The 26468-nt window shown below is 45.1% G+C and overlaps 1 protein-coding gene across 5 annotated transcripts in view; it reads right to left on the bottom strand.

The window, feature by feature from the left end:
• Positions 1 to 26468, bottom strand: part of smyd3 (SET and MYND domain containing 3) — a 737952-nt gene that overhangs the window by 125092 nt on the left and 586392 nt on the right. For 4 of the 5 annotated variants that reach the window (XM_068045419.1, XM_068045418.1, XM_068045420.1 and 1 more), the window contains one exon: positions 1613 to 1680. The exons of the other annotated variant lie outside the window; for it this stretch is intronic. In XM_068045419.1, coding sequence (XP_067901520.1) covers positions 1613 to 1680 — 68 coding nt within the window. The remainder of the gene's footprint in view (positions 1 to 1612; positions 1681 to 26468) is intronic. 5 annotated transcript variants of the gene reach the window in all.

Here is a 26468-nt window from a genome sequence, read left to right as displayed (position 1 = left end):
AAAATTAAAGGGTCTGCAAACATGCTGAGAGCTATAAATAACACAGGTGTAAAGAAGCTAATAGACTAGCTTGACAGATCTAGAGTGCACGGGTTTAACAGCCTTAAGCAAAAATAAAGATTAGAGAAAACGTGTTTGTTCCCCACAGAGCAGTGGATATTTGGAACAGACTCCAAGTAAAAGTCAAGACTGAGTCAATATCTCCTTTGAAAAGGAGGTGGTATAAATATTTAGTTGGAAATGGACTGGAGACTGTAGGTCGGGATAGATATGGACTGAAAGTGTTTAACAATCCATTGGGAGGAGGGGAGGGGAGGGAGAGTTTATGAACAGCTGTAGAACAAAGATGCATACTGGGGAGTTTTTAATCAGGTGCCATGTGAGTGACTGTTAATGGTAGAAAGCGAAGAGTGGGGATAAACAGATGTTGGCTGCATGTAGGTTGTGCTGTCCCCAGGGATCACTATGCTTGGACTTCATTTGTTTTCCATTTATAGAAATCATTTGGAAATGAGGCACATGAGGACTGATACTAAAGTTTACCGATGACACTAAAATAAGGGGCCATGGCAAAGTGTGAGAAAGCATGCCGGAAATTTCAGGAGCATTCATTTATTTCAGCTTTTTTTTAAACTTAAAAACACTTTTTTCACAATACACATCATATAGATTATATATATAGTAATGAATCTACTTTCCCTGACTGGCTGCCTTGCAATTTCACCACCAGTTAGGGCAATGGGAAGTAATTGGTTTAAATCTGATCATAATTTTGTATTTTTTTTATTCCTTCATGGGATGTGGGTGTCATTGGCAAGGCCATCATTTGTTGCCCATCCCTGATTGCCCTGACTGGCTTGCTCAGCTATTTCAGAGGACAGTGAAGAGCAACCACATTGCTATCGGTCTGGAGTCATATGTAGGCCAGACCAGGTAAGGACAGCAGATTTCCTTCCCTGAAGGGCATTAGCAAACCAGGTGGGTTTTTATGACAATCGATGATAGTTTCATGGCACCATTACTGAGCCTAGCTTTCAATTCCAGACTTTTATCAATTAATTGAATTTAAATTCCACCAGCTGTCGAGGTGGGATTTGAACCTGTGTCCCCAGGGTATTAATCTGGGATTACTAGTCCAGTGACATTACCACTACGCCACTGCCTCCCCACCGAGAATACGAACATTTCGACGATGTGTCCTAGATTTCATTATCGAATTTGCATCTCTGTATAATTCAGGGCAGTGGGACTAACTGGACAGCTCTTTCTGGCATAGACACGATGGGCTGAATGGCCTCCTTCTGTGCTGAATGATTCTACGGCACAGGCAGGGTAGCAGGCTGGCCTGATAAGCAGCAGACGCAGATCAGCCCAACAAGAACTTGCATTTATATAGCGCCTTTACACCAGTAAAATGCAGAGAAGTGTGAAGGAGCACCCCTAGGGGAAACTAACAAGTTTTCATTTGCAGAGCCGCCACACCACCTGAGCCCGCGTCCAAGAAGAAGTTCAGTTTCTTTTTGAGAACAACTAAAGCATTCAGAAGGCAAAGCTGAGCAACAGGGCTCATTCCGCATGAGTTGCAGGTTTGTCCTGATTCCACTCACAGTACCTGGGATAAAGGCCAACACCAACTTCCTGCATCTCCCCATCGCTAACGGTGAAACAGTTGCTGGTCACCTGTGTAAACAAGAAGGAAAGTCCCACATTACACCAAGCCTCCATGAAGAAACCTGAGCTCCTGCTGCACTTTCAGCTGGGCAGAAATCCCACTTCTCAAATTCGCGCATCCTTATTCGTTCTCAGCAGTGCTCCACATGACTGATTGGCAGCATGCCCTGTGTCTGGAGTAGAACAGCTTTACTGATAGTTCCCCACTGAGGGACAGACTCACTGCGCAAACTGTGTGACACAAAAAGCCTGCATGATGGTGGGTAAAGTGTTATTTATTTTCGGGCCCAGTAAACTGGGAGGCAGCAAAAGCAGATGTGCTTTTTATTAGCATTTTCTAAGAGATGAGAAAGGATGCTGGTGGTGTGACCAGTGTCTCATTGGGTAGAATAGTGTGGTGGAGAGATGGAGTTATGTTAAGACAGGAGAGGCATGATGTGGTGGAGAGACAGAGCTGGGTACAGATATATTGGTGGAGGGACAGGGCTGATAGGGCAGAATGATTGGAGAAATAGTAATGTAGATAGCTGGGTTACGGATGGTGGGAAGGTAGCCAAGGTGTAGCTATGCCTGGATAGGGCAGCAATGGTAGGTCAGGGGATGCTGCAATGTTTGGGGAGGTCATAATGATGCCATGAGTTGAATTCACAATTTATAACTGACATTAATGGACACATTCGTTTAAACATCAAATTGGTATGAATTTTAAAATTACATCTGTCTGCTTAATGGAAATAGAACAGTGAATGTGACCTGGAATTTGCCATACCTCACCTGCCAGGAACAGTGGGTCAGAGGGTCGCTGGGAACCTGGAAGTCATGCTGGGTGGCTGGGATGGGTGGGTGGGGGGGTGGGTGCAAAGGCTCAGGAGCAAGAGTGGAGGACCCAAGAGAGAGGTCAGAGGCCCAAGAGAGAGGTCGGAGGCCCGGGGGAGAGGTCAGAGGCTGGAGAGAGATCAGTGGCCCAAGAGAGAGGGATCAGTGGCCCGAGAAAGAGTTCGAAGGCCCGGGAGAGAGGTCAGACACCTGGGAGAGAGATTGGAGGACTGGTGTTGGGGGGGTGGGGGGGTGGGGGGGGGGGGGGGGGGAGGAATTGGAAGCCTCATGGGGAAGGTTGTGGGTGGAGGGGAGAAGGTGGGGCAGGGTTCCTGATTGGCAGGGGGGTACCTCAGGCAGGTATGCTGGCACCAGGATGCAAGAGGTAGGTGTAAAGACACACACCTCCTTGATCTTCCAAGTCCTTGCCTCGTTGCGGCTGCTGGATTTCCGGATACTCAGGGAAACGGGCCGACAACGGTGAAAAGTTGAAAGATGACATAAAAAACTTCTCATTACACGTTCGAAACCCGCGATTTAAAGCACACCTCCTTGGAGTGACTTAGTTACCCAGCCACTTTCCCACCTTAGTTAAAGCTGCAAGTGAGCAGCTGGGAGGTGGGTTTGGGTTTTTGACTCTGATTTTTAACCCTTTAGCCCCCTTTTCACCTGACCCAAGCCCACTCATTTCTTTTGGGTTCAAATTCCCCCCTATTGTCGCACAATACACTTCCCTCTCGACCGTGAACAGCCAGTAATAAGACAACGTTAGCAAACCCAATATCAACAGAACATCAACCACATTTAAGTCAGATAGACCAATTCATCCCATGTCATACTCAAACTACGGAAAACAAACACTGACTTCAGATAAACAGGCCACTCGCACAAAATAGAAAACGTTTTCTTCCACTTGTGACTGAATTCACTCACTAACCTGTCTAGCTTACTTGCTCAAATAATTCTGCTATACGGGAACACACAGTGTAACTCGGATATACGTAAGTGACTTCTGCTGGGTTTTGTTCAGAATGAATGAGTTGATTTAATGGGCAGTTTTATGATCTACAGCAGGCTATGGGCCTGGCACATAACCCACAAAAACTCATGGTAACCCAGCTCATACATCATGGGTGACGACCTCTTATTTGTGAATATTTCTTATTTGCTAGTCTGTCCTCTTCAAATTTCATGGACCCTGGCATTTTGGAATATGCTGAATTTGACACTTTTGTCTACTTAGTGGATGCACTATCTGTTGGTATTAGCAGTTCAACTGTACGCATATTAATGGCAATACCTTTAAGATAGAAACATAGAAAATAGGAGCAGGAGTAGGCCATTCAGCCCTTCGAGCCTGCTCCGCCATTCATTATGATCATGGCTGATCATCCAACTCAGTAACCTGTTCCCGCTTTCGCCCCATACCCTTCGATCCCTTTAGACCCAAGAGCTCTATGTAACTCCATCTTGAAAACATACAATGTTTTGGCCTCAACTGCTTTCTGTGGTAGTGAATTCCACAGGTTCACCACTCTCTGGGTGAAGAAATTTCTCCTCATCTCAGTCCTGAAAGATTTACCCCGTATCCTGAGACTATGACCCCTGGTTCTGGACTCCCCCACCATCGGGAACATCCTTCCTGCATCTACCCTGTCAAGTCCTGTTAGAATTTTATGGGTTTCTATGAGATCCCCCCTCACTCTTCTGAACTCCAGCGAATATAATCCTAACCGACTCAATCTCTCCTCATACATCAGTCCCGCTATCCCCGGAATCAGTCTGGTAAATCTTCGCTGCACTCCCTCTATAGCAAGAACATCCTTCCTCAGATAAGGAGACCAAAACTGCACACAATATTCCAGGTGTGGCCTCACCAAGGCCCTGTATAATTGCAGCAAGACATCCCTGCTCCTGTACTCGAATCCTCTCACTATGAAGGCCAACATACCATTTGCCTTTTTTGCCGCCTGTTGCACCTGCATGCTTACCTTCAGCGACTGGTGTACGAGAACACCCAGGTCTCGCTGCATATTCCCCTCTCTCAGTTTATAGCCATTCAGATAATAATCTGCCTTCCTGTTTTTGCGACCAAAGTGGATAACCTCACATTTATCCACATTTTACTGCATCTGCCATGCGTTTGCCCACTCACTCAACTTGTCCAAATCACCCTGAAGCCTCTCTGCATCCTCCTCTCAACTCACCCTCCCACCCAGTTTTGTGTCATCTGCAAATTTGGAGATATTACATTTAGTTCCCTCATCTAAATCATTAATATATATTGTGAATAGCTGGGGTCCGAGCACCAAACCCTGCTAGCCACTGCCTGCCATTCGGAAAAAGACCCATTTATCCCTACTCTTTGTTTCCTGTCTGCCAACCAATTTTCTATCCATCGCAATACACTATCCCCAATCCCATGCGCTTCAATTTTACAAGCTAACCTCTTATGTGAGACTTTGTCGAAAGCCTTCTGAAAGTCCAAATAAACCACATCCGCTGGCTCCCCCTCATCAACTATACTAGTTACATCCTTGAAGAATTCTAGTAGATTTGTCAAGCATGATTTCCCTTTCGTTAATCCATGCTGACTCTGCCCGATTCTACCACTGTTCTCTAAGTGCTCTGCTATAAAATCTTTGATAATGGACTCTAGAATTTTCCCCACTACTGACGTCAGGCTGACTGGTCTATAATTCCCTGCTTTCTCTCTACCAAGAACAAAGAACAAAGAACACAGTACAGCATAGGAACAGGCCATTCGGCCCTCCAAGCCTGCGCCGATCTTGATGCCTGCCTAAACTAAAACCTTCTGCACTTCCGGGGTCCGTATCCCTCTATTCCCATCCTATTCATGTATTTGTCAAGATGCCTCTTAAACGTCTCTATGGTACCTGCTTCCACCACCTCCCCCGGCAACAAGTTCCAGGCACTCACCACCCTCTGTGTAAAGAACTTGCCACGCACATCCCCTCTAAACTTTGCCCCTCTCACCTTAAACCTATGTCCCCTAGTAACTGACTCTTCCACCCTGGGAAAAAGCTTCTGACTATCCACTCTGTCCATGCCGCTTATAACTTTGTAAACCTCTATCATGTCACCCCTCCACCTCCGTCGTTCCAGTGAAAACAATCCGAGTTTATCCAACCTCTCCTCATAGCTAATGCCCTCCAGACCAGCCAACATCCTGGTAAACCTCTTCTGTACCCTCTCCAAAGCCTCCACGTCCTTCTGGTAGTGTGGCGACCAGAATTGCACGCAATATTCTAAATGTGGCCTAACTGAAGTTCTGTACAGCTGCAGCATGACTTGCCAATTTTTATACTCTATGCCCCGACCGATGAAGGCAAGCATGCCGTATGCCTTCTTGACTACCTTATCCACCTGCGTTGCCACTTTCAGTGACCTGTGGGCCTGTACGCCCAGATCTCTTTGCCTGTCCATACTCCTAAGGGTTCTGCCATTTACTGTATACTTCCCACCTGCATTAGACCTTCCAAAATGCATTACCTCACATTTGTCCGGATTAAACTCCATCTGCCATTTCTCCGCCCAAGTCTCCAACCGATCTACCTCCTTTTTTAAACAGTGGGGTTACATTAGCTACCCTCCAATCTGTAGGAACTATTCCAGAGTCTATAGAATCTTGGAAGATGACCACTATTTCTAGGGCCACTTCCTTAAGTACTCTGGGATGCATACCATCAGGTCCTGGGGATTTATCGGCCTTCAATCCCATCAATTTCCCCAACACCATTTCCCTACTAATACTGATTTCCTTCAGTTCCTCTCTCTCACTAAGCCATGTGTTCCCCAACATTTCTGGTATGTTATTTTTGTCCTCCTTTGTGAAGACAGAACCAAAGTATGCATTTAATTGGTCAGCCATTTCTTTGCTCCCCATAATAAATTCCCCTGTTTCTGACTGTAAGGGACCTACATTTGTCTTCACCAATCTTTTTCTCTTCACATACCTATGGAAACTTTTACAGTCAGTTTTTATGTTCCCCGCAGGCTTGCTCTCGTACTCTATTTTCCTCTTCTTAATCAATCCCTTGGTCCTCCTTTGCTGAATTCTAAACTGCTCCCAATCCTCAGGTCTGTTGTTTTTTCTGGGAAATTTGTATGCCTTTCCTTGGATCTGATGCTATCTCTAATTCCCCTTGTAAGCCATGGTTTGGCTACCTTCCCCGTTTTACTTTTGCGCCAGACAGGGATAAACAATTGTTGCAGTTCATCCATGCGCTATTTGAATGTTTGCCATTGCCTATCCTCCGTCATCCCTTTAAGTAACGTTTCCCAATCTGTCATAGCCAACTCGCCCCTCATACCTTCGTAGTTTCCCTTACTAAGTCTCAGAATCAAATACGTCACTCTCTATCTTGATGATCTTCGTATGCGAATGAGCTACGTGCCAGGATGCAGTCATTTGACTACAAGCCAGTCACTCTGTAACTGTAATACCAAGAGGCAGCTTCTACAAATAGTTAGCTCTCTACGGTATATACTTGTGAGCTGTTAATAAACCTGTTTTGAGATCTTCAATCAACTGAACTCCATGCATCAGACAACATAAAAAACTTCTCATTACACTTTCTAAACCCGCGATTTGTACCACCTAGAAGGGCAAGGGCAGCAGAAACATGGGAACACCACCATCTGCAAGTTCCGCTCCAAGTCACACACCATCCTGACTTGGAACTATATTGCCGTTCCTTCATTCTTGCTGGGTCTAAATCCTGCTCTCCCTCCCTAACAGCACTGCGGGTGTGCCTACACCAGATGCAGCTCACCACCACCTACTCACGGGCAATTAGGGATGGGCAATAAATGCTGGCCTTGCCAGTGGCGCTCACATCCGAAGAATAAATAAATAACTTTTAAAAATGCGCTGGGGTTTCTGTGCATCAAGGATACATATAATCTCTGAAAATTAGTTTTTTGGGCCTAAGGATTTTTTTTTTTACCTAATTCTTACACGAAACTGAAGGGTTTCACACGCTGACCCATGCCAAGCTAACTCTAGGCATAAATAATTTGTGTTAATGTTGGTTTACTAAATTCTGGGTAGGATTATTCCTTTGTAACACAGTTTTTAAAAAATGACACTTTTTGTTTAAATAACAAAAGAGCTAACGGAAAGTCCTAGTTAATCCCATTAGGTGAGCAGTGATCCAAATTAAACAAAACCTCACTCTGCCATTCCAAATGCCTTTTTGTCAACCGATTCCAGGGCCACCCACGCACTACCCATTTCTGTGGTCTGATACAGTGGTTGGGAGAATGTAAACATCATAACAGTGTGTGAACTGCTTGAACTGCACATGAAGCAAAGTATAGTGTAACTTTGCTGGAACTGATACTTACTTGTAATCATACATCAGGATACAAAACCAGCTGTCATAATAACAACATCAATCACAAGTCTCAATCCAACCCATCTGCGTTTTAACACATCTCCCCAACACAAACCACAGTTTAACATGGCTAAATATGGCATGTTACTTCATAATCATTAATGGATTGTGTTCAGCTATTTGACAAAAGGGCTCGCTCAATGCAACTGATGTTTCCCTGAGCAAAAGTAATGGAGAGGGTGGGAGAAAGGCGACAATTTAATGAGTCTTTATCCTAAGGCTGCACTGTTCCATTAGGGAAATTGGATAAAGCAACAAAATGTGCTGCCATTTTGCCATGAGGTTTTGTTCAACAGCTCTTCAATTAGGTCAAACAGGAAGCCAGCATGGGGCCAACCAATGTACTTAATTTGCTAGAAGATCTGTAATGAACCACAGGGTCTTCAGCAGAGGCCAACTGATTCGTTTCTCAGTCCCCTTTTCACACCCCCATACCATCAAGCTCTGCCACAACCTGCTCCAGTCTGGATCACCAGTCTGGGTGGGCAGCACATCAGAATGGCCCAGCAACAGGAATATGGATAATATAAGTGACGTTTACGCAGTTTTCAAAAATTATAGATGGTATGAAATTCAGTCACAATCAGTAACAGGGGCCACTTTGATTTACTGAGAAAAGCAGCTTGCACTGGGAATTTTCCTCATTTGATATTCCCCTTTGCACTGTCACTAACTGTTGATATTCTAAAAGAAGGTAAGATCAGTAAGATCTGTTGCAAACCCACTGTGAGGGAACACACCAACAAAGTTCACCACAGGCACTTCTGAAGGTATCAGATAGAAGATGTATTCAGACATCAGAGCCAAGATGGCACAAACTTTCATATATTCTTATATAAGAGAATCAGCTATGGCTCAGTTGGTAGCACTTTCGCCTCTGGGGCATAAGGTTCTGGGTTCAAGTCCCACTTCAGGGCTTCAGCATAAAAATTAAGAGCTGACACTCCAGTGCAGTACTGAGGGAGTGCTGCACTGTTGGAAGTGCTGTCTTTTAGATGAGATCTTAAAGCAAGGCCCCATCTACCTTCTCAGGTGGATGTAAAAGATCCCATGACACTATTTTGAAGAATAGCAAGGAAGTTCGCTCTGGTGTCCTGATCAATATTTATCCCTCAATCAACATCACAAAAACTGATTATCTGGTCATTATCACATTGCTGTTTGTGTAAGCTTGCCGTGCACAAATTGGCTGCTGCATTTCCTACAACAGTGACTACACTTCCAACAGGTAATTCATTGGCTGTAAAGCACTTTGAGAAGTCTGGTGGTTGTGTTTTATAAACGCAAGTCTTGTTCACTGGATCAGAGGAAAACCCTCCCTTTATAAGTGAACCAGCTCACTCTTACCTCCACTGCATGGGTTTCCCGCAGCTGGAAGCAATTCTAAGTGAAACTTATTGAATTCATTCACAACAGCAGCTGTGAAGACCCAAATTACAAGGAATTCCCAGCACAGAAACAGGCCATTCAGCCCAACAGATCCCCTTCTATTCTTTTCTCCATCATGTGCTTATCTAGCTTCCCCTTGAATGCATCTGTGCTGTTCACCTCAACTCGTCCTTGTGGTCATGAGTCCCATATTCCAACCACTCTCTGGGTAAAGAAGTTTCTCTTGAATTCGTTATTAGTTTTACTAACGCCTCTTTAAGGAATAAATTGTTTTTTTCCGCCATTGGCTTTAGCAAGTCCACTTTGACCCCATGCATTGGGATCTCGCTCCAATATTTTAGTGACCAGTATTACGAACCGGTGAGAAAGGTGTCTCGGGGTCCCCCTCAGCCTTCACCTGGTCTTACTGTAACAGGGTTTAATTTTAAACACACAGTGTTTTTAGCTCCCCCTTGGTGAATCCTTGTTCACCACTTTCCAATTATAAGGCACAGAAACCAGCACAAACAGGTTTTCTTCGGTTTAAAGAAGAAAAGTTGAAATTTATTAAACTTGAACTTAAACTCTAATTCGGTTGACGCCTATGGATACACAACGCGCCCACGCTAGCATGCATATGCGATACACACCTGTAAATAGAGATAGAAAAGAGAAAAAAAATAAAGTGGAAAAACTTGAGACAATATCTGATGAGTTGTTGTTACGGATCTTTGAGCTCACTGTAGAATCCTTGATTGTAGGCAGATCTTGCTTTTCGTTGGGGCCCAGTATTCTTCTTAAACCTTGCTTGCTGTGGGAGACTTTTCTCTCTTGGGGTTCATGTGTCTTCAGAGGCTTGTGAGAAAGATATGGGAGCAGACAGGAGAGATCTTCTCAGTCCAGGAGCAAACAGTCTTTCTTAGTTCAAACTGTGACCAGTTCAAAAGAAAACCCTGGAACAGCCAGTTAGTCATGTGACCAGCTGGTCTAACCAGTCCTGGCCCCTGTGGATTGTATACTCCTTAGCAGGCCCTGGAAATCGCTTCCTCACCTTCTATGTCCGTTAGTATGTAAATGTTCTTTTTCCAGCCACGGCTGATCTGTTCAACAAGTAATTTCCTCGTTCTAACAACAGTTAAAAATCAATGTTCATGACAAAATTGATGTGCCTCATTCTAGGCAGGTGGGGGCCGAGCATGATACCAGTAATAATTATTTTAAAAGTGTTTAACTGCGGGCTTTTGCTTATAAAACTTGTTTTTTTAAGTTTAGTTTTGAGATACAGCACTGAAACAGACCCTTCGGTCCACCAAGTCTGTGCCGAACATCAACCACCCATTTACACTAATCCTACACTAATTCCATATTCCTACCACATCCCCACGTGTCCCTATATTTCCCTACCACCTACCTATACTAGGGGCAATTGCTAATGGCCAATTTACCTATCAACCTGCAAGTCTTTGGCATGTGGGAGGAAACCGGAGCACCGGAAGAAAGCACACGGGAGAACTTGCAAACTCCACACAGGCAGTACCCAGAATTGAACCCGGGTCGCTGGAGCTGTGAGGCTGCGGTGCGAACCACTGCGCCGCCCCTACATTGTGTGTCAATGTACTGGTGTTCAACCCAGCCATTCTCACATGTTTCCTGTAACAGCTGCCACTGAGCACTGAGCTGTCTCACTTCAGTTTTCACCTAGGCAGAGGACACACATTAGGTATGAAGTGGCATCGCAATGTTCAATTGCAGGTACGCAACAGCTGGTGTTGAAAAGTGGAATGATGTCAGATGACGACAATCTCCCAGTCTGCACTGGTTTTGCAGCTTGTTCGTACCTATGCCTTTCACATTTTTCACTTATATACTAAACTGGACTCAAGAATGCCTGAGAAGACATCAGTTTGTGAAGCTGCAGTCAACAGTTCCAAAATTCCCCTTCACTTCACTACGGACACATTTCAGATGCGAGTGATAAGTAGAAGGTGCGAGATGTGGTGGCATATCAATAGGAATTTGAAGATTGGTGCCCTGGTACCATTCAAACTTAGAACCCGATTTCTACCTCACTGTGTTTTGGACTGATTGGTCACAACTCTCGCCCACAATATGTCACATGGCGACCTCCCCATTTCCAAATGTGTCACAATGGACAGTTACAAATGACCCCTTCACTGGTGCTGTAGGTACCAGGACAGGCCTGGTCTCCTAACAGCATCCCCATGTTTACTGTCGCTGGACTCACAAGTGAGGAATGGCACTGCATGCCAGCGTCAGCAACACTCCACAGTCAAGTCAGCCATAAACATAAGAACCATACAACCATACGAGTTAGGAGCAGATGTGGGCCATTCAGCCCATCAAGCCCGCTCCACCATTTAATAAGATCATGGCTGATCTGTTTGTTTCAAATTCCACTCTCCCATCTACCCCCAATAACCTTTGATTCCCTTGCCTAACAAGAATCTATCTATCTTCGCCTTAAAAATATTCAACGACCCTCCCCACTCCACTTAGAACATAAATAAAAGGAGCAGGAGTAGGTCATATAGCACCTTGAGGCCTGCCCCACTATTGAATAAGATCATGACTGATCTTTTACCTCAACTCCACTATCGATTGGCGATTACTCAGGATGCACGATTCCACATTCATGCCACCTCCTATTCCCCTGTGAGCCGGTCTGGTAATGCAAGTTACGCCCACCCGAATAAGGTTAAGACACATAGGAGTGACGTGCAAATGGTGGGAGGTCTATCCTCCAGTATATCTCACAGTGCTTGTGTCCGCAAAACACTGCACACCAAGGCCGCCCATTAGACCCAGGCATCCAGGGTTTAACAGTTGGTGGAACAGGGCCTGTGCTATGGCTGCCGAAGCGTTGCTATGTACAAGCCCCAGAAGAGGAAAAACGGGGAAGAAAACTTTCTCCATTTGTTTTATTCCTGGAAGCTCTGAGGCTGGTGCCCACTGCCAGGGTGCAGCACGCCTTGACTATATTCTGCCCAACGTTGGCTCCCTAATTCCAGGGAGCCTATCTCAAGTACTTGAACAAGAGCGGGCCAGACATTTAGCAGGGATCAGGTTACATGGCGGGCAGGAGTCCGATCCCAATGGGGAAAGTTTTGGCTACTCTCTTCATGTCCTGATGCTCACACCTTGTTGCATTGCGTTCCCCTCCTTGTGACACGAGGAGCACATTGGCTGTAGGTGTGTGACATCATGGGATTTGTCATGTGATTCATCAGGTGATTCCTTTGTTTTTTTCTCTCACCTCTGTGCGAGATGCAGTTAAGCAGCAAACTTGTGCAGTGCCTGAAAATACTGTAAGTTAACTGTTTATTTATATGTGTAGATAAGACCTTGATACCCTTCATAACAACACACAACCACGCCTAATATTTGAAGAGGTATCGACACACGCCTTGTGCCAGTTGTCAGCGCCATGTGGATGTCTCCCCAGGATGCTTTGAGACCTCTTCAGTTCTCTGCTGGGTTTCAGCGAACAGAGACACTTCACAAAAACAACGCAGGCTGCGTGCACCAGTCACAAGCTCCTGGACGGACAGGACGCTACAGCGGAGAGAGTGCGCATGAGGATTTCAAACACATCAGTTTGTAATTCAGCCTTCCATCCAGAAAGACAATTGGATTGTAACCCAGCCAGAACAGTTCACTCATACATTCAGCTATCGCACTTTCCAGCTCCTTTCTTTTTCGGGGCAGGGGAGGGGATGGTTATGGGGGGTGGGGGGGGGGGGGGGATGGTTGTCAGAAGAACGGGAAGGACATATGGTCACCAGAGCATACTCTCTATGCAAAGAAAATGACAGGAAACAGAAAGAAAAATGAAGCCTTAAGAGCCGTTACAAGCACATTATTAATGAGAACAAAGATTTATAGTCTCTGTGAGGCCACTTGAGGATGTTTGTTTGCAGTCGAACCTCCAGTGTAACCCAATCACAGTCATAAAACCCTCCGCTGGTCAATAATCAGTAGTAGATTAAAAACAAAATAAGAATACGAAACAGCTGTCCTAACACAGCACACCAAGTCTATCGGAAACTTCAGAAACCACAAAGGCTGGAAATGGCACGGCTGAAACTTCCAGTGGGGAAAATGCAAACAGCAGTGGTCATTCAGCTGATTTTAGGACATTATTCCTTCATACAAACATAAGAAATAGGAGCAGGAGTAAGCCTTACTACCCCTCAAACCTGCTCTGCCATTCAATAAGGTCTACCTCAACTCCAAAACTCTTGTTCTTATGGTGCAAGTCCAGTTTTCCTCATCCTACTGACTTCTGCAGCTCACGATAAGAAAATAAATTACTTTTTATTTAATCGTAAGCAAAGCAAATACTGCAGCTCAAGCAATGATCCCCCACATCTAGATTTGGACTTAAAAAGGTGGCAACCTATAAGGACAAGGGCAGCAGGTGCACGAGCAACACCATCAACAAGTTCCCCTCCAAGCCACACACCATCCTGACTTGGAACTATATCGCCGTTCCTTCACTGTCGCTGGGTCAAAATCCTGGAACTGCCTTCCTAACAGCACTGTGAGCACACCTACACTACATGGACTGCAATGGTTCAAGAAGGCAGCTCACCACCACCTTCTCAAGGGCAATTAGGGATGGGCAATAAATGCTAGCCTAGCCAGTGATGCCCATATCCTAGGAGTGAATTTTAAAAAAACTTCAATATGGGTTGGCATGGGGAAAGGGGTAGAAGGGAAAGGAACAAACTGCTAGAACAAGTTCTCTGGCCTGTTAGGTAGCAATGAAAATACTTTCTACAAAAGAGATGTAGTAACACATCTAATTCTTCATTCTTAGGTTACACAAATATGTGAGCTCCTACAAAAGGCCACAATGGGAAATAGTCATATTTGCAGGAACATGAGAAAGCATGGAATGGGGAAAGGCCAATCCTGCTGCCGGCTAGAGAAGATCCATTTCATCATTGGCACCGTCCAACCATTCAAGAGAGGAAAAGTGCTCCCAAATATTCCTGTTTCCCAAAGTAAATCTAGCAAGTCACCAGAATCTCTCTAGCAACAAAAAAATTGTTCAAAGTCACATAGAAGATATCGGCGAGTTTCCTCTCACTGTTGTGAGGAGAGAGCGAGTAGAATGGGCCTTTATTCTCTAGAGTTTAGATAAATGAGAGGTGATCTCATTGAAATGTACAAAATTCTCAGAGGACTTGGCAGGGTAGATGCTGAGAGGCTGCTTCTCCTGACTGGAGAGTCTAGAACTAGGGATCACAGGCTCAGGATAAGTGGTCGGGTAATTAGAACTGTGATGAGGAGAATTTTCTTCACTCAGAGGTTGTGGATGCTCAGTCATCGAGTATATTCAAGACAGAAATCCCCAGGGCCTGACCAGGTGTATCCTAGGATGCTATGGGAAGCAAGGGAGGAGATTGCTGGGGCCCTGGCAGAGATTTTTGTATCATCGTTAGCCACGGGTGAGGTACCAGAAGACTGGAGGATAGCTAATGTTGTGCCTTTATTCAAGAAGGGCATTAGGGATAAGCCAGGGAACTACAGGCCAGTGAGCCTTACATCTGGAAGGGATTCTGAGAGACGGGATTTATATGCATTTGGAAAGGCATGGTCTGATTAGGGATAGTCAGCATGGCTTTGTGCGTGGGAAATCATGTCTCACGAATTTGATTGAGTTTTTCGAGGAGGTGACCAAGAGGATTGACGAGGGCAGGGCGATGGACGTTGTCTACATGGACTTTAGAAATTAAGGGATATGGCATAGGGCGAGAAAGTGGAGTTGAGGTAATAGATCAGTTATGATCTTACTGAGTGGCGGAGCAGGCTCGAGGGACTGTATGGCCTACTCCTGCTCCTATTTCTTACGTTCTTGTTTTTTCTTATGAGCAAATTGACTGTGGGCACCCTTGTCAGTATGTCATTTTCCTTACATTATAAGACAGAATCTACTGGACTCCTTAACCCCATTGCTTAAATGCCGCAGAAGGTTTTGGGTGTTCAATTCTCTTTTCAAGATGGGGACAGAATACTTCTCCTGGATAGTCAGTCATATTGAAGCACAGCTTCACAAGCTTTTGGAGTTTCTCGAAAGGAAAAAAAAAATTGCATTTATATAGCGTCTTTCACAACCTCAGGATATCTCAAAGTGCTTTACAGCCAATGAAGTACTTCTGAAGTGTCGTCACTATTGTAGGACAAGCAGCAGCTAATTTCCACACAGCAAGATCCCACAAACAGCAATGTGATAATGACCAGATAATCTGTTTTGGTGATGTTGATTGAGGGATAAATATTGGCCAGGACACTGGGGGTAACTCCCCTGCTCTTCTTCAAAATAATACCATGGGATCATTTACATCCGTATGAAAGGGCAGACGGCGCCTCGGTCTCATCCGACGACAGATGGCACCTCTGACAGTGCAGCACTCCCTCAGTACTGCACTGGAATGTCAGCCTAGATTTTTGAGCTCAAGTCTCTGGGTTGGGCTTGAACTTACCACCTCAGTGTCTCATCCAAATCGCCGTGCACTACTGCCAAATGCTCTGCCACCTAGTCCAGTTGCTGTGAGCTTAATCCTAGTAGGAACCCAAAATGAGATCTTCAAGCTTGGCATAGGATCAGGGTATGGTCTGATGGAAGGTCACAGACCTGCAACGTTAACTCTGTTTCTCTCTTCACAGATGCTGCCTGACCTGCTGAGTAATTCCAGCAATTTCTGTTTTTATTGCAGGACATGTTTTCTATGGTTCAGTTCTAAACAGTGCAATGCCACCAGTATGCTAAGCATTAAGCTACAAGTCTCAACGACTTGTGTTTTGAAAATGCATGATTTAAAACATGGTTTTCCCTTTTACCTCATCTACTAGTTTTTCACAGCAACTATACAACCTTCATAGTCGAAGCAACTTGTTATTGTAAATCACGACAAACACAGGGCAAGTGACACTAGACTATGCTGTTGGAGCATATTGAGCAATATTCAATTACTAGTGCCATTAAAGTGTTGGGATCAGTGTTATTCCCTACTACAAAAGCGAAATACTGCGGATGCAGGAAATCTGAAATACAAACAGAAAATGCCAGAAATCCTCAGCAGGTGTGGCAGCAAATGTGGGGAGAGAAACAGAGTTAACGTTTCAGGTCTGTGACCTTTCATCAGAACTGGAAAAAGTTAGAGATGTAACAGGTTTTGAGCAAGAACAGAGGCAGGGAAAGTGGCGGAGAGTGGGTGGTGATGGTTTGAAGAAGGGAAGGTTTGTGATAGGGTGAAAGGCAGGAGAGATTAAATAACAAAAAGGGATAATGGTGCAAGGCAAAAGGAGATGGTACAAGTAAAGAAAGAAAAGATGTGACTGGAGGAGGTGTAAATGGGAATAGTAGAATCATTACCAACACTAGCGGTCTGAAAAATTGGGCACAGAGATTATGATCTGAAGTTGTTGAACTCAATGTTGAGTCCAGAAGGCTGTAAAGTGCCTAATCAAAAGATGAGATGCTGCAACTTGAGCTTATGTTGAGCTTTATTGGAACAGCGCGGAGACCGAGGGCAGAGAGCTCAGAGTGGGAGTGGGCGGAAAATTAAAATGACAGGCGACTGGAAGCTCGGGTTCATGCTTGTGGACTAAACAGAGGTGTCCCGCAAAGCAGTCACCCAATCTGTACTTGATCTCCCCAGTGTAGAGCAGACCACATTGTGAGCAATGAAGACAGTATACTAAATTGAAAGAAGTACAAGTAAATCACTGCTTCACCTGGAAGGAGAGTTTGGGCCCTGGACAGTGAGAAGGGAGGAGGTGTTACATCTCCTGCACTTGCACGGAAAGTGCTTTAGGAAGTGGCGGGGGTGGGGGGTTTGTTGGGGCTGATTGAGGAGTGGACCAGGATGTCACAACGAATAAAATGAGAGCATCTCAGTGGACCTAGGCACAGCTATCCTGCACCGTTTTATAATCATTTAAAAGGCTAATTAAAAAGAAATACTATATAAATGTGAAAACTCTGGTAAAGAAGAACGATTAAATGAGGGTGAACAGCCAGGCCCTAATTCTGTGTCGGTGGAGGAGGGAAGCAGTTTCCATTTTCTCAGCGATGCTTCTCAATGAGTGAATTAATTGGATGTAGTGAAATGTGACTGATCTGAATGACACAAATGCACTGGAATGAGCCCAAGTTCAAGGGCAAACTGTTCCTGTGACTGAGGGCCTATCTGCATCTTATTTTCTCATCTGGGGGAGGGGGAGGTGGGGATGAGAGACAGCATTTTCTCTGATTCCACAACATTGATTGCTTTTAACTCTTTAGTTGCCTTGCCTCTGCAGTCTTGCTTTTGGCTTCACTGAACCATTTTCTGCTCACCCATCACCCTCCGTGCTTGCTGATCTACATTGACTCCCAGTCCAGCAACACCCTGATTTTAAAATTCACAAACCCCTCCATGATCTCACCCCTCCCTTTCTCTGTAACCTCCTCCACCATGCCAAGATCTCTGCGCTCCTCCGATTCTGGCCTCTTGCACATTCCCTATTTCGGTCGCTCTGCCATTGCTGGCCGTGCCTTCAGCTGCGGTATTCCCACCCTAACTCTCTCTGACACGCTACCTCTCTCTCCTCTTTGACCAACTTTTTGTCATCTGCTCTAATATCTCATGTGGCCTCGGTGTCAAATTTTGTTTGAGGGTGTTCCTGTTCAGTTGCCTTGGGACATTTTACTATGTTAAAGGTGCTATATTAATGCAAGTTTTTTTTAATTCTTTCATGGGACATGGGCGTTGTTGGCAAGGCCAGCATTTATTTCTCAATCCTAACTGCCCTTGACAACCGAGTGGCTTGTCAGGCCATTTCAGAGGGCAGTTAAAAGTCAGCCACATTGCTGTGGGTCTGGAGTCACATGTAGGCCAGAGCAGGTAAGGACCGCAGATTTCCTTCCCTAAAGGACATTAGTGAACCAGATAGGTTTTTATGACAATCGACGATAGTTTCATGGCACTATTACTGAGACTAGCTTTCAATTCCAGATTTCGTTTTATTAATTAAGTGAATTTAAATTCCACCAGCTGCCGTGGTGAGATTTGAACCCCTGTACCCAGGGCATTAGCCTGGGCCTCTGCATTACTAGTTCAATAATATTGCCACTACACCACCATCTCCCCAGTTGTTGCTGAAACGCGTATGCCCCCGTGCCACTTCACTGACCACCTTTGTTAGAATCCAGATTTACGATTGTTTTTTGTTTTAATTCCCCTTTTGCTGCTAATTGCTTCCTGCTGCAGAAGGTTCCTCTCCCCCTCTTTGATGGCTGTACTCGCATATCGATATGTGGAGAGAGTGTTCCAGGTGGAAGACATTAGCCGTGGTGTTTAGCTGTCAAGTATCTTCCCCCACCTCAGTCTTTCCTATCCTTCCTACAAGATAATGGCAGTGAATTTTAATATATACATCTCCCACCTGCAGCCTTTATTCTGCTGTGTGATTACAAGAGTCAGAGAAGGAAAGCTCCCCTTGTGGACTTCGGAAGAGAAAAAAATCCATTAAAGAAAGAATAAACATCTCGGGGGTGAGTGGACGAGAAAGTGGGGGATTTTTTTTAATGAAGTAAATTTTCCCAATGCCCAAGATTTTGAAGAATCGCCCATTTTTACAGTTTGATTTATAGCATGCGTGTTGAAGGATACAGCAGTGTGCAATTACAGTATTATACACGGTACTGAACACACGAGGTAAAATTCCTGGAATTTTTTTTTAACCCAGCAGTTCTCTGAACTGACAGGAAGGTTGAAGTAGGGCAATTTAATCACCGTCTCAATGACCTTAAAAATGGTCTTTGGGAAATAAAAACAAATCATTACAAATGGCTACCTGAGGTTCAATAATGTTAACACGTCCATACAACCAAATGGAGGAAATTAATTAGTGACGCAGTTTTGTTCTCCAGTTTATCAAGTGATTGCAGAATTAGTTCTTTAAGTGTCCACAAATCTAGCAAATCCAAAAATAAGGCAATCAAAATATCTGCAATATATCAATGATTTAACCTCACAATACATTCCATTTATCTACTACACAGATATTGGCTGGGAGGTGGAAGTAAAGGGGACAATTTCTAACAAAGGGGTCAATTTCATTGAGTTTCTAATAAAGAACATCAACTTACAGCATCTTTAGTGTAGTAAAGCATCCCAAGGTGCTTCACAGGAGCCTTATCAAGGACTGACACCAGGCCACATAAGGAGATGATAGGACAGATTAAGACAAAAGCTTGGTCAAAGAGGTAGGTTTTAAGGAGGATGTTAAAGCAGGAGAGAGAGAGGGGTAGAGAGAAGGTGGTTTAGGGAGGAAATTCGAGAGCTTAGGGAACTGAAGGAACTACTTCCAAAGGTGGAGTGATTAAAATCAGGAATGCTCAAGAAGCCAGAATTGGAGGAGTGCAGCTATCTCAGAGAGTTGTGGGGCTGGAAGAGATTACAGTGATGGGGAGAGGCAAGGCCATGGAGGGATTTGAAATCAAACATGAGAATTTTTAAAACAAAACGTTGCCAGTCCTGGAGATAATGTAGGTCGACGAGCACAGGGGTGATGGGTGAACGGGATTTGGTGCGAATTCGGATACAGGCAGTTTTGTTTCGGGTGAACGCAAGGTTATGGAGAACATTGGAATAGTCAAGGTCTCTCTACCACGTGGCACATCGCAACTGAACCCAGACTATGGCCATGTCCAAACATGCAGATTACAAAATAGCCAACAGGAGTGAAGCCCCCAAATTGATTTTCCCATCCCAAAATCAGGGGCACTGAGGCAATTTGTAACGTTTTCCACCCACCGTCCCCACAATTGTTGAGATAAGCCAACTCAGTAAATTCTATGGCCATCAAACCTGGGAGCGAGTTGCATGTGGCTCAGCCACTCACTCCCTCAGCTAAGCTCTTGGAGGGGCCCATAGAGGAGATTTGATAGAGATGTTCAAAATCATGAAAGGGTCTGGACAGATAGGGAGAAACTGTTCCCATTGGCGGAAGGGTTGAGAACCAGACGTCTCTGATTTAAGGTGATTGGCAAAAGAAGCAACGGCAACATGAGAAAAAAACCTGTGGTTAGGATGTGAAATGCACTGCTTGAGAGTGTGGTGGAGGCAAGTTCAATTGAGGCCTTCAAAAGAGAACTGGATAATTATCTGAAGAAAAATTTATAGGGCTAGAGGGAAAAGGCGGGGGAGTGGGACTGGGTGAGTTGAACTTGCAGAGAGCCAGCATGGATATGATGGGCCGAATGGCCTCCTTCTGTGCTGTAACCATTCTAAGATTCTATAGCTACACTCCTTAGGAGGAATACGAACTAAAAAAATGAGACAAAGTTCAAGTCTGGTGCATTTGAAATGAATTCTATGATAACTAAATTTACTCAGATGACGCCCCCTCTGGGCTATTGACCTATCAAAGACCTACTGGAATTTCTCTCGACTGCTCAAAGCAGCACCATCATTCCTGACGGAGATCAGCTACGTCCCAAGGTCCTTTCCTTTTGAAGATCTTTATTCAAATTACATTCAATAACACAGGGGGAAATAAAATGCCACAATTTGCACGGAAACAGTGATGAAGCTGCAAACCAATTATTCTGATAAAGAAAAAAGGCATTAATTTCAGTAATTTATTCTGACAAGTACCAACAAAGCTGACCCCTCATATTCATCCAACAGAGACACTTAAACCGGTTCTCACATACAACTCTTTACATTTTCGTGTGGGGTCGTTGGGAGAGGGGTGGGTGGGTGTAGGGAGGAGAGCGAGGGGAAGCTGCAGATTACATCTAGAGCTTCTGTGGGTTGTGGTTACTTCGAGAGAGGCCACATCCAGTTAACTATTTCACTCAGGAATTGTTTAAATACGTAGCTCTTCCCAATGTTATCATCAGGTCGGAACTGCATTGAATGAACAGAGCCAAAGCGATCTCCCGGGTGAGCTTTGATCACTTCTGGGGGCAGTGGCAGTGGGGGAGGGGTGGGGGGGGTCAGTGATCGAAGCAAAATTTTCCACATTTCCCCCCAGCTTTCCCCAATAGGTCACCAGGACTCGGTGCGAGGTAGGACACAGGCAGCAAAGCTTTGGGCCACCTCAAGTTTACAGAGGGTAGAATTTCCGCCATTTCCGCCACCTCCAGCATGATGCCACTACCAAACGCATCTTCCCCTCCCTTCCCCTGCCAACATACCGAAGGGATCGTTCCCTCCGCGACACCCTGGTCCACTCCTCCATTACCCCCACCACCTCGTCCCCGTCCCATGTCACCTTCCCCTGCAAATGCAGGTGGTGTAATACCTGCCCATTTACCTCCTCTCTCCTCACTATCTCAAGCCCCAAACATGCCTTTCAGGTGAAGCCGCGATTTACTTGTACTTCTTTCAATGTAGTATACTGCATTCGCTGCTCACAATGTGGTGGTCTCTACATTGGGGAGACCAAGCGCAGACTGGGTGACCGCTTTGTGGAACACCTCTGCTCAGTCCGCGAGGAGGACCCCGAGCTTCCGGTTGCTTGCCATTTCAACACTCCCCCCTGCTCTCATGCTCACATCTCTGTCCTGGGATTGCTGCAGTGTTCCAGTGAACATCAACGCAAGCTCGAGGAACAGCATCTCATCTACCGATTAGGCACACTACAGCCTGTGGGAGTGAACACTGAGTTCAATAATTTCAGAGCACGACGGGCCCCCCCCCCCCCCATTTTACTTTTATTTTTAGTTATTTTTTATTTTTTACATTTTTTTTGTGTGCTTATTTTATTTCATCTTAGTTTGTTCAGTTTGCTTACCCACTGTTTTTTTTCATGTTTGTACTTGCTGCTGTTCAATTAACACTCATGCTTTGTCTTTCAAAACACCATTAACATATTGTCTGCCTTTGCTCCATGACCTTCTGGTCAGCTATTCTGTGACCTTGTCCTATCTACACCTTCTCCTTTGTTATCTCTTGCCCCACCCCCGCTTTACTTGCTTATAACCCTTTTACATTTCTAATATTTGCCAGTTCTGAAGAAGGGTCACTGACCTGAAACATTAACTCTGTTTCTCTCTCCACAGATGCTGTCAGACCTGCTGAGTATTTCCAGCATTTCTTGTTTTTATTTCAGATTTCCAGCATCCGCAGTATTTTGCTTTTATTATAGCAGAATGTGGGAGACCAGCTAAGAGTGCATTGGAATAGGCAAGTCTAGAGGTGACAGAGGCACAAATGTGCATTTCAGCAGATGAGCTGAGACAGGGCAGAGTTGGGTGATGTTACGGGGTTGGAAATCGGCTGTCTTAGTGATGGCAATCATTTGGCCTGGGGTTTTTTCCTGATATTTTGCCTTTCCTAGGAGAGTGCACAGATTTGGATAAGGAAGTACTAGGTCAGGTGACTGTTACGACCGGGTGAGAAAGGTGTCTCGGGGTCCCTCTCAGCCGCCACCTGGTCTTACCCTAACAGAGCTAAACAGCAGCTACTTCAGATTGACGTGATACATCTATGGGCAGGCGATGAGGCTGCCGTCACATTATCGGCAGTAAGTGCACAGGAGCAGCTTAATTACCAAAGGAAATGTAGCAGGCTGGTCTGGTATGGTCCAGGCACAAAGATGGTGAAAATCAGCACTGCCACTCCCACCCAACCTCCCCACAAAATAAATGGCAACCGAAAACATTTGAGTTTATATAATGAGCTGTCAGTAAAGATTACCCAGAGGCCAGGCTTGACCAGATAACTTTTAAAGGTCCTTCATGCAGGCAAGGGATTATGTGAAAGCATGATGGAGATTGTTAGAAGGGACAGGAGAATGCCAAAGGAGGCAGGAGAACATTAGAAGGGATCGGAGAACATTTAGAGCTGTTCAGGTTCCTGCTAAAACTCTGATTTTTATTTATTTATTTTTATCTATTTAGAGATACAGCACTGAAATAGGCTCTTCGGCCCACCGAGTCTGTGCCGACCAGCAACCACCCATCTATACTAACCCCACAGTAATCCCATATGCCCTACCACCTACCTACACTCGGGGCAATTTATAACAGCCAATTTACCTATGCAAGTCTTTGGCGGTGGGAGGAAACCGGAGCACCCGGAGGAAACCCACGCAGACACAGGGAGAACTTGCAAACTCCACGCAGACAGTACCCAGAATTGAACCCGGGTCCCTGGAGCTGTGAGGCTGCGGTGCTAACCACTGCGCCACTGTGCCGCCCTATGTAATGTGATGTAATCACTTTCTGCCTTCTACCCACCCCTGATCTCAAACCCACCCCTACTGAGACTACATATAACAATATGATAATTAGGAACATTTCAGAACATCTCTCTGTGTGAACTAGAAATGTCAAAATTGCTTTGCCTTCAGTCTGGTTTTAATGTTGCAATAACCAACGGCTCAGGCTACTTAAATAGTGCTTTGTGCTGTTGCCAGTTTACAGTTCCGTTTTGATGCTGGCCTGATGTACGTGAGCAATCAACCTGCCAAAATGCAACCTTGTTCTGTCCTTCTCAGTTTATGAGGAGTGTCTGTTCCAGGTTGCAGTCGTTAGGAAATATCACTGTGCATCAGTAAATCTTCGCAGCTCTGTTCTGAAGTGAGCCACCCAAGGCCTGTTGTCGAACTCTCGGACTGAGGGCGTTCACAAAGCAGCAGGCCTGCTCCACCGAGTCTGAAGTGGGGGTAGGGAGGCGGAAGGAAGGAGGGAAGTGATTGAGTTAAAAGTAACAGAATCCAGGGAAACTCCCTTTATATCATTTCTCATTATTGGTGAGAGGTTTTGGGTGGGGTTCTGGGGAGGATGGAGACCACAAGGCCAGCAAAATATGAGAGAAAGACAGAGAGAAAAAGCAAAAGAGAGAAAGGGAGTATGTAAGAAAGAAAGATAAATAGAGAAAGTGAGAAAGAGAGAGAATGAGCACACACAAAAGTAACTCAGTGGTAAATGAAACCACAGGATAATTAGCTGTAAGATGTTTACATGCACAGAGACATTTTATGTGGAGAGGCCAGTGGTGGATTTTAGGGTACTGCAGGATTGCAAAGCATGGAAACTCTGATGGCCTGGTTCACATTTCCCCTAAATTTAAAATTAAACTGTCATGTGGCATTGAAAGCATCCAGAGAAAACTATATGTACATTAATATATATATACATTAATAGAATATAAGAGCAGGGAGGTTATGCTGGAACTGTATAAATCATTAGTTCGGCCACAACTTGAGTAGTGTGCACAGTTCTGGTTACCTCATTACAGAAAGGATGTAATTGCACTAGAGAGGGTACAGAGGAGATTTACGAGGATGTTGCCAGGACTGGAAAAATGCAGCCAGGAGGAAAGATTGGATAGGCTGGGGTTGTTCTCCCTGGAACAGAGAAGGCTGAGGGAGATTTGATTGAAATGTATAAAATTGTGAGGGGCCTGGAGAGAGTGGATGTGAAGGGCCCATTTACCTTAGTGAAGAGGTCAGTGAGGAGGGGGCATAGATTTAAAGTGATTGGTAGAAAGATTAGAGGGGAGATGAGGAAATTTATTTTCACTCAGAGGGTGGTGGGGGTCTGGAACTCACTGCGTGAAAGGGGAATAGAGGCAGAAACCGTCAACTCATTCAAAAGGAGTCTGGATATGTACCTCAAGTGCGGTAATCTGCAGGGCTAAGCACCAAATGCTGGGAGGTGGGAATTAGACTGGGTGGCTCGTTTCTCGGCTGGCGCAGACACGATGGGCCAAGTGACTTCTTTCTGTGCCGTAAACTTTCCATGGTTTTATTCTAACATGATAGGGCGGCACAGTGGTTAGCACCGCAGCCTCACAGCTCCAGGGACCCGGGTTCGATTCTGGGTACTGCCTGTGCGGAGTTTGCAAGTTCTCCCTGTGTCTGCGTGGGTTTCCTCCGGGTGCTCCGGTTTCCTCCCACATGCCAAAGACTTGCAGGTTGATAGGTAAATTGGCCATTATAAATTGCCCCTAGTATAGGTAGGTGGTAGGGAAATATATAGGGACAGGTGGGGATGTGATAGGAATATGGGATTAGTGTAGGATTAGTATAAATGGGTGGTTGATGGTCGGCACAGACTCGGTGGGCCGAAGGGCCTGTTTCAGTGCTGTATCTCTAAAACTAAAACTAAAAACTAAAGGTGAAAGGTCACTGATCATTATGTCTAATTGACTTTGCATTCCAACTGAGTAGTGACTGCTTTTGTAGCTTTATGTAAAGGTCACACGTTGCCCTTTTACAGAAGTGGCCAGATTCATTTTGTCATCTTCTTGTGAAGGAGCAAGACAGTGAACAGGAAGTTCCTGTCACAAGCACTTCCTGTAACAGGAGCAGTTGTCCACATCTCTTTGAATGTTGGAATGGATGCTTGTGTAAAGAGTACCAACAAAGACTATGTGCACACTAATATTTCCCAGACCCAGTTAATACTGAGTGCCTTGTGGACAGCTGAACTCATTTCAGAAGCAATGATAATAGGAGGATATAAAAGTTTACCCCAAGGCTGGGTTTTGCGAGACGGTATATATTACCAGCACTCCAGTGAGGTGGAATGAATAAAAGCATTTGGGATTGATTTGTTGTGTTTGTCAGTAATCTGTCTAATTAGTCCCTCAGGCAAAGGTACAAACAGAGTTAATGGGCAAAGCTTGGTGGATAATATCCTCCTATTCAACACATGGCGGTTCGGTTCATGCTGCCAGATGCATGAAATTAATCATGCAGGAATCTGGCAGTTGGGGTTTGGGTCATAAACTTGTAGATCAATGACTAAAAGCCTGAATTTATCAGAACCAAGAGAGCAAAACAGCCAACGATGAGACTCAGCCCTGTCTGTGCACAGGTGGAAAGTAGACTCTACTGCTGAAACCCTCATCAGAGTCCTTGTTACCTCCAGACTCCTCCTGGATGTTGACCCATCTTGCACCCTCAGTAAACTTGAGCTCATTGAAATGCTGCTGCCCATATCCTAACTCGCACCATTCACTCATCATGCCTGTTCCCACTGACCTACACTGGATCCCCTGTCCGGCAACGGCTCGATTTTAAAATTCTTAACCTGAGCTTTCAAATCCCTCCATGTCCTTCTCTTAATTTCCCTATCTCTGGAGCCTCCAGCCCCACAACACCCACTTGCCCGCCCCGAGATCTCTGTATTCCCCCAATTCTGGCTTCCTGTGCATCCCC

Source organism: Heterodontus francisci, chromosome 13, assembly GCF_036365525.1.
Source record: "Heterodontus francisci isolate sHetFra1 chromosome 13, sHetFra1.hap1, whole genome shotgun sequence".
Lineage (NCBI taxonomy): Eukaryota > Metazoa > Chordata > Chondrichthyes > Heterodontiformes > Heterodontidae > Heterodontus > Heterodontus francisci.
This window is presented reverse-complemented; position numbering and strand designations above follow the sequence as displayed.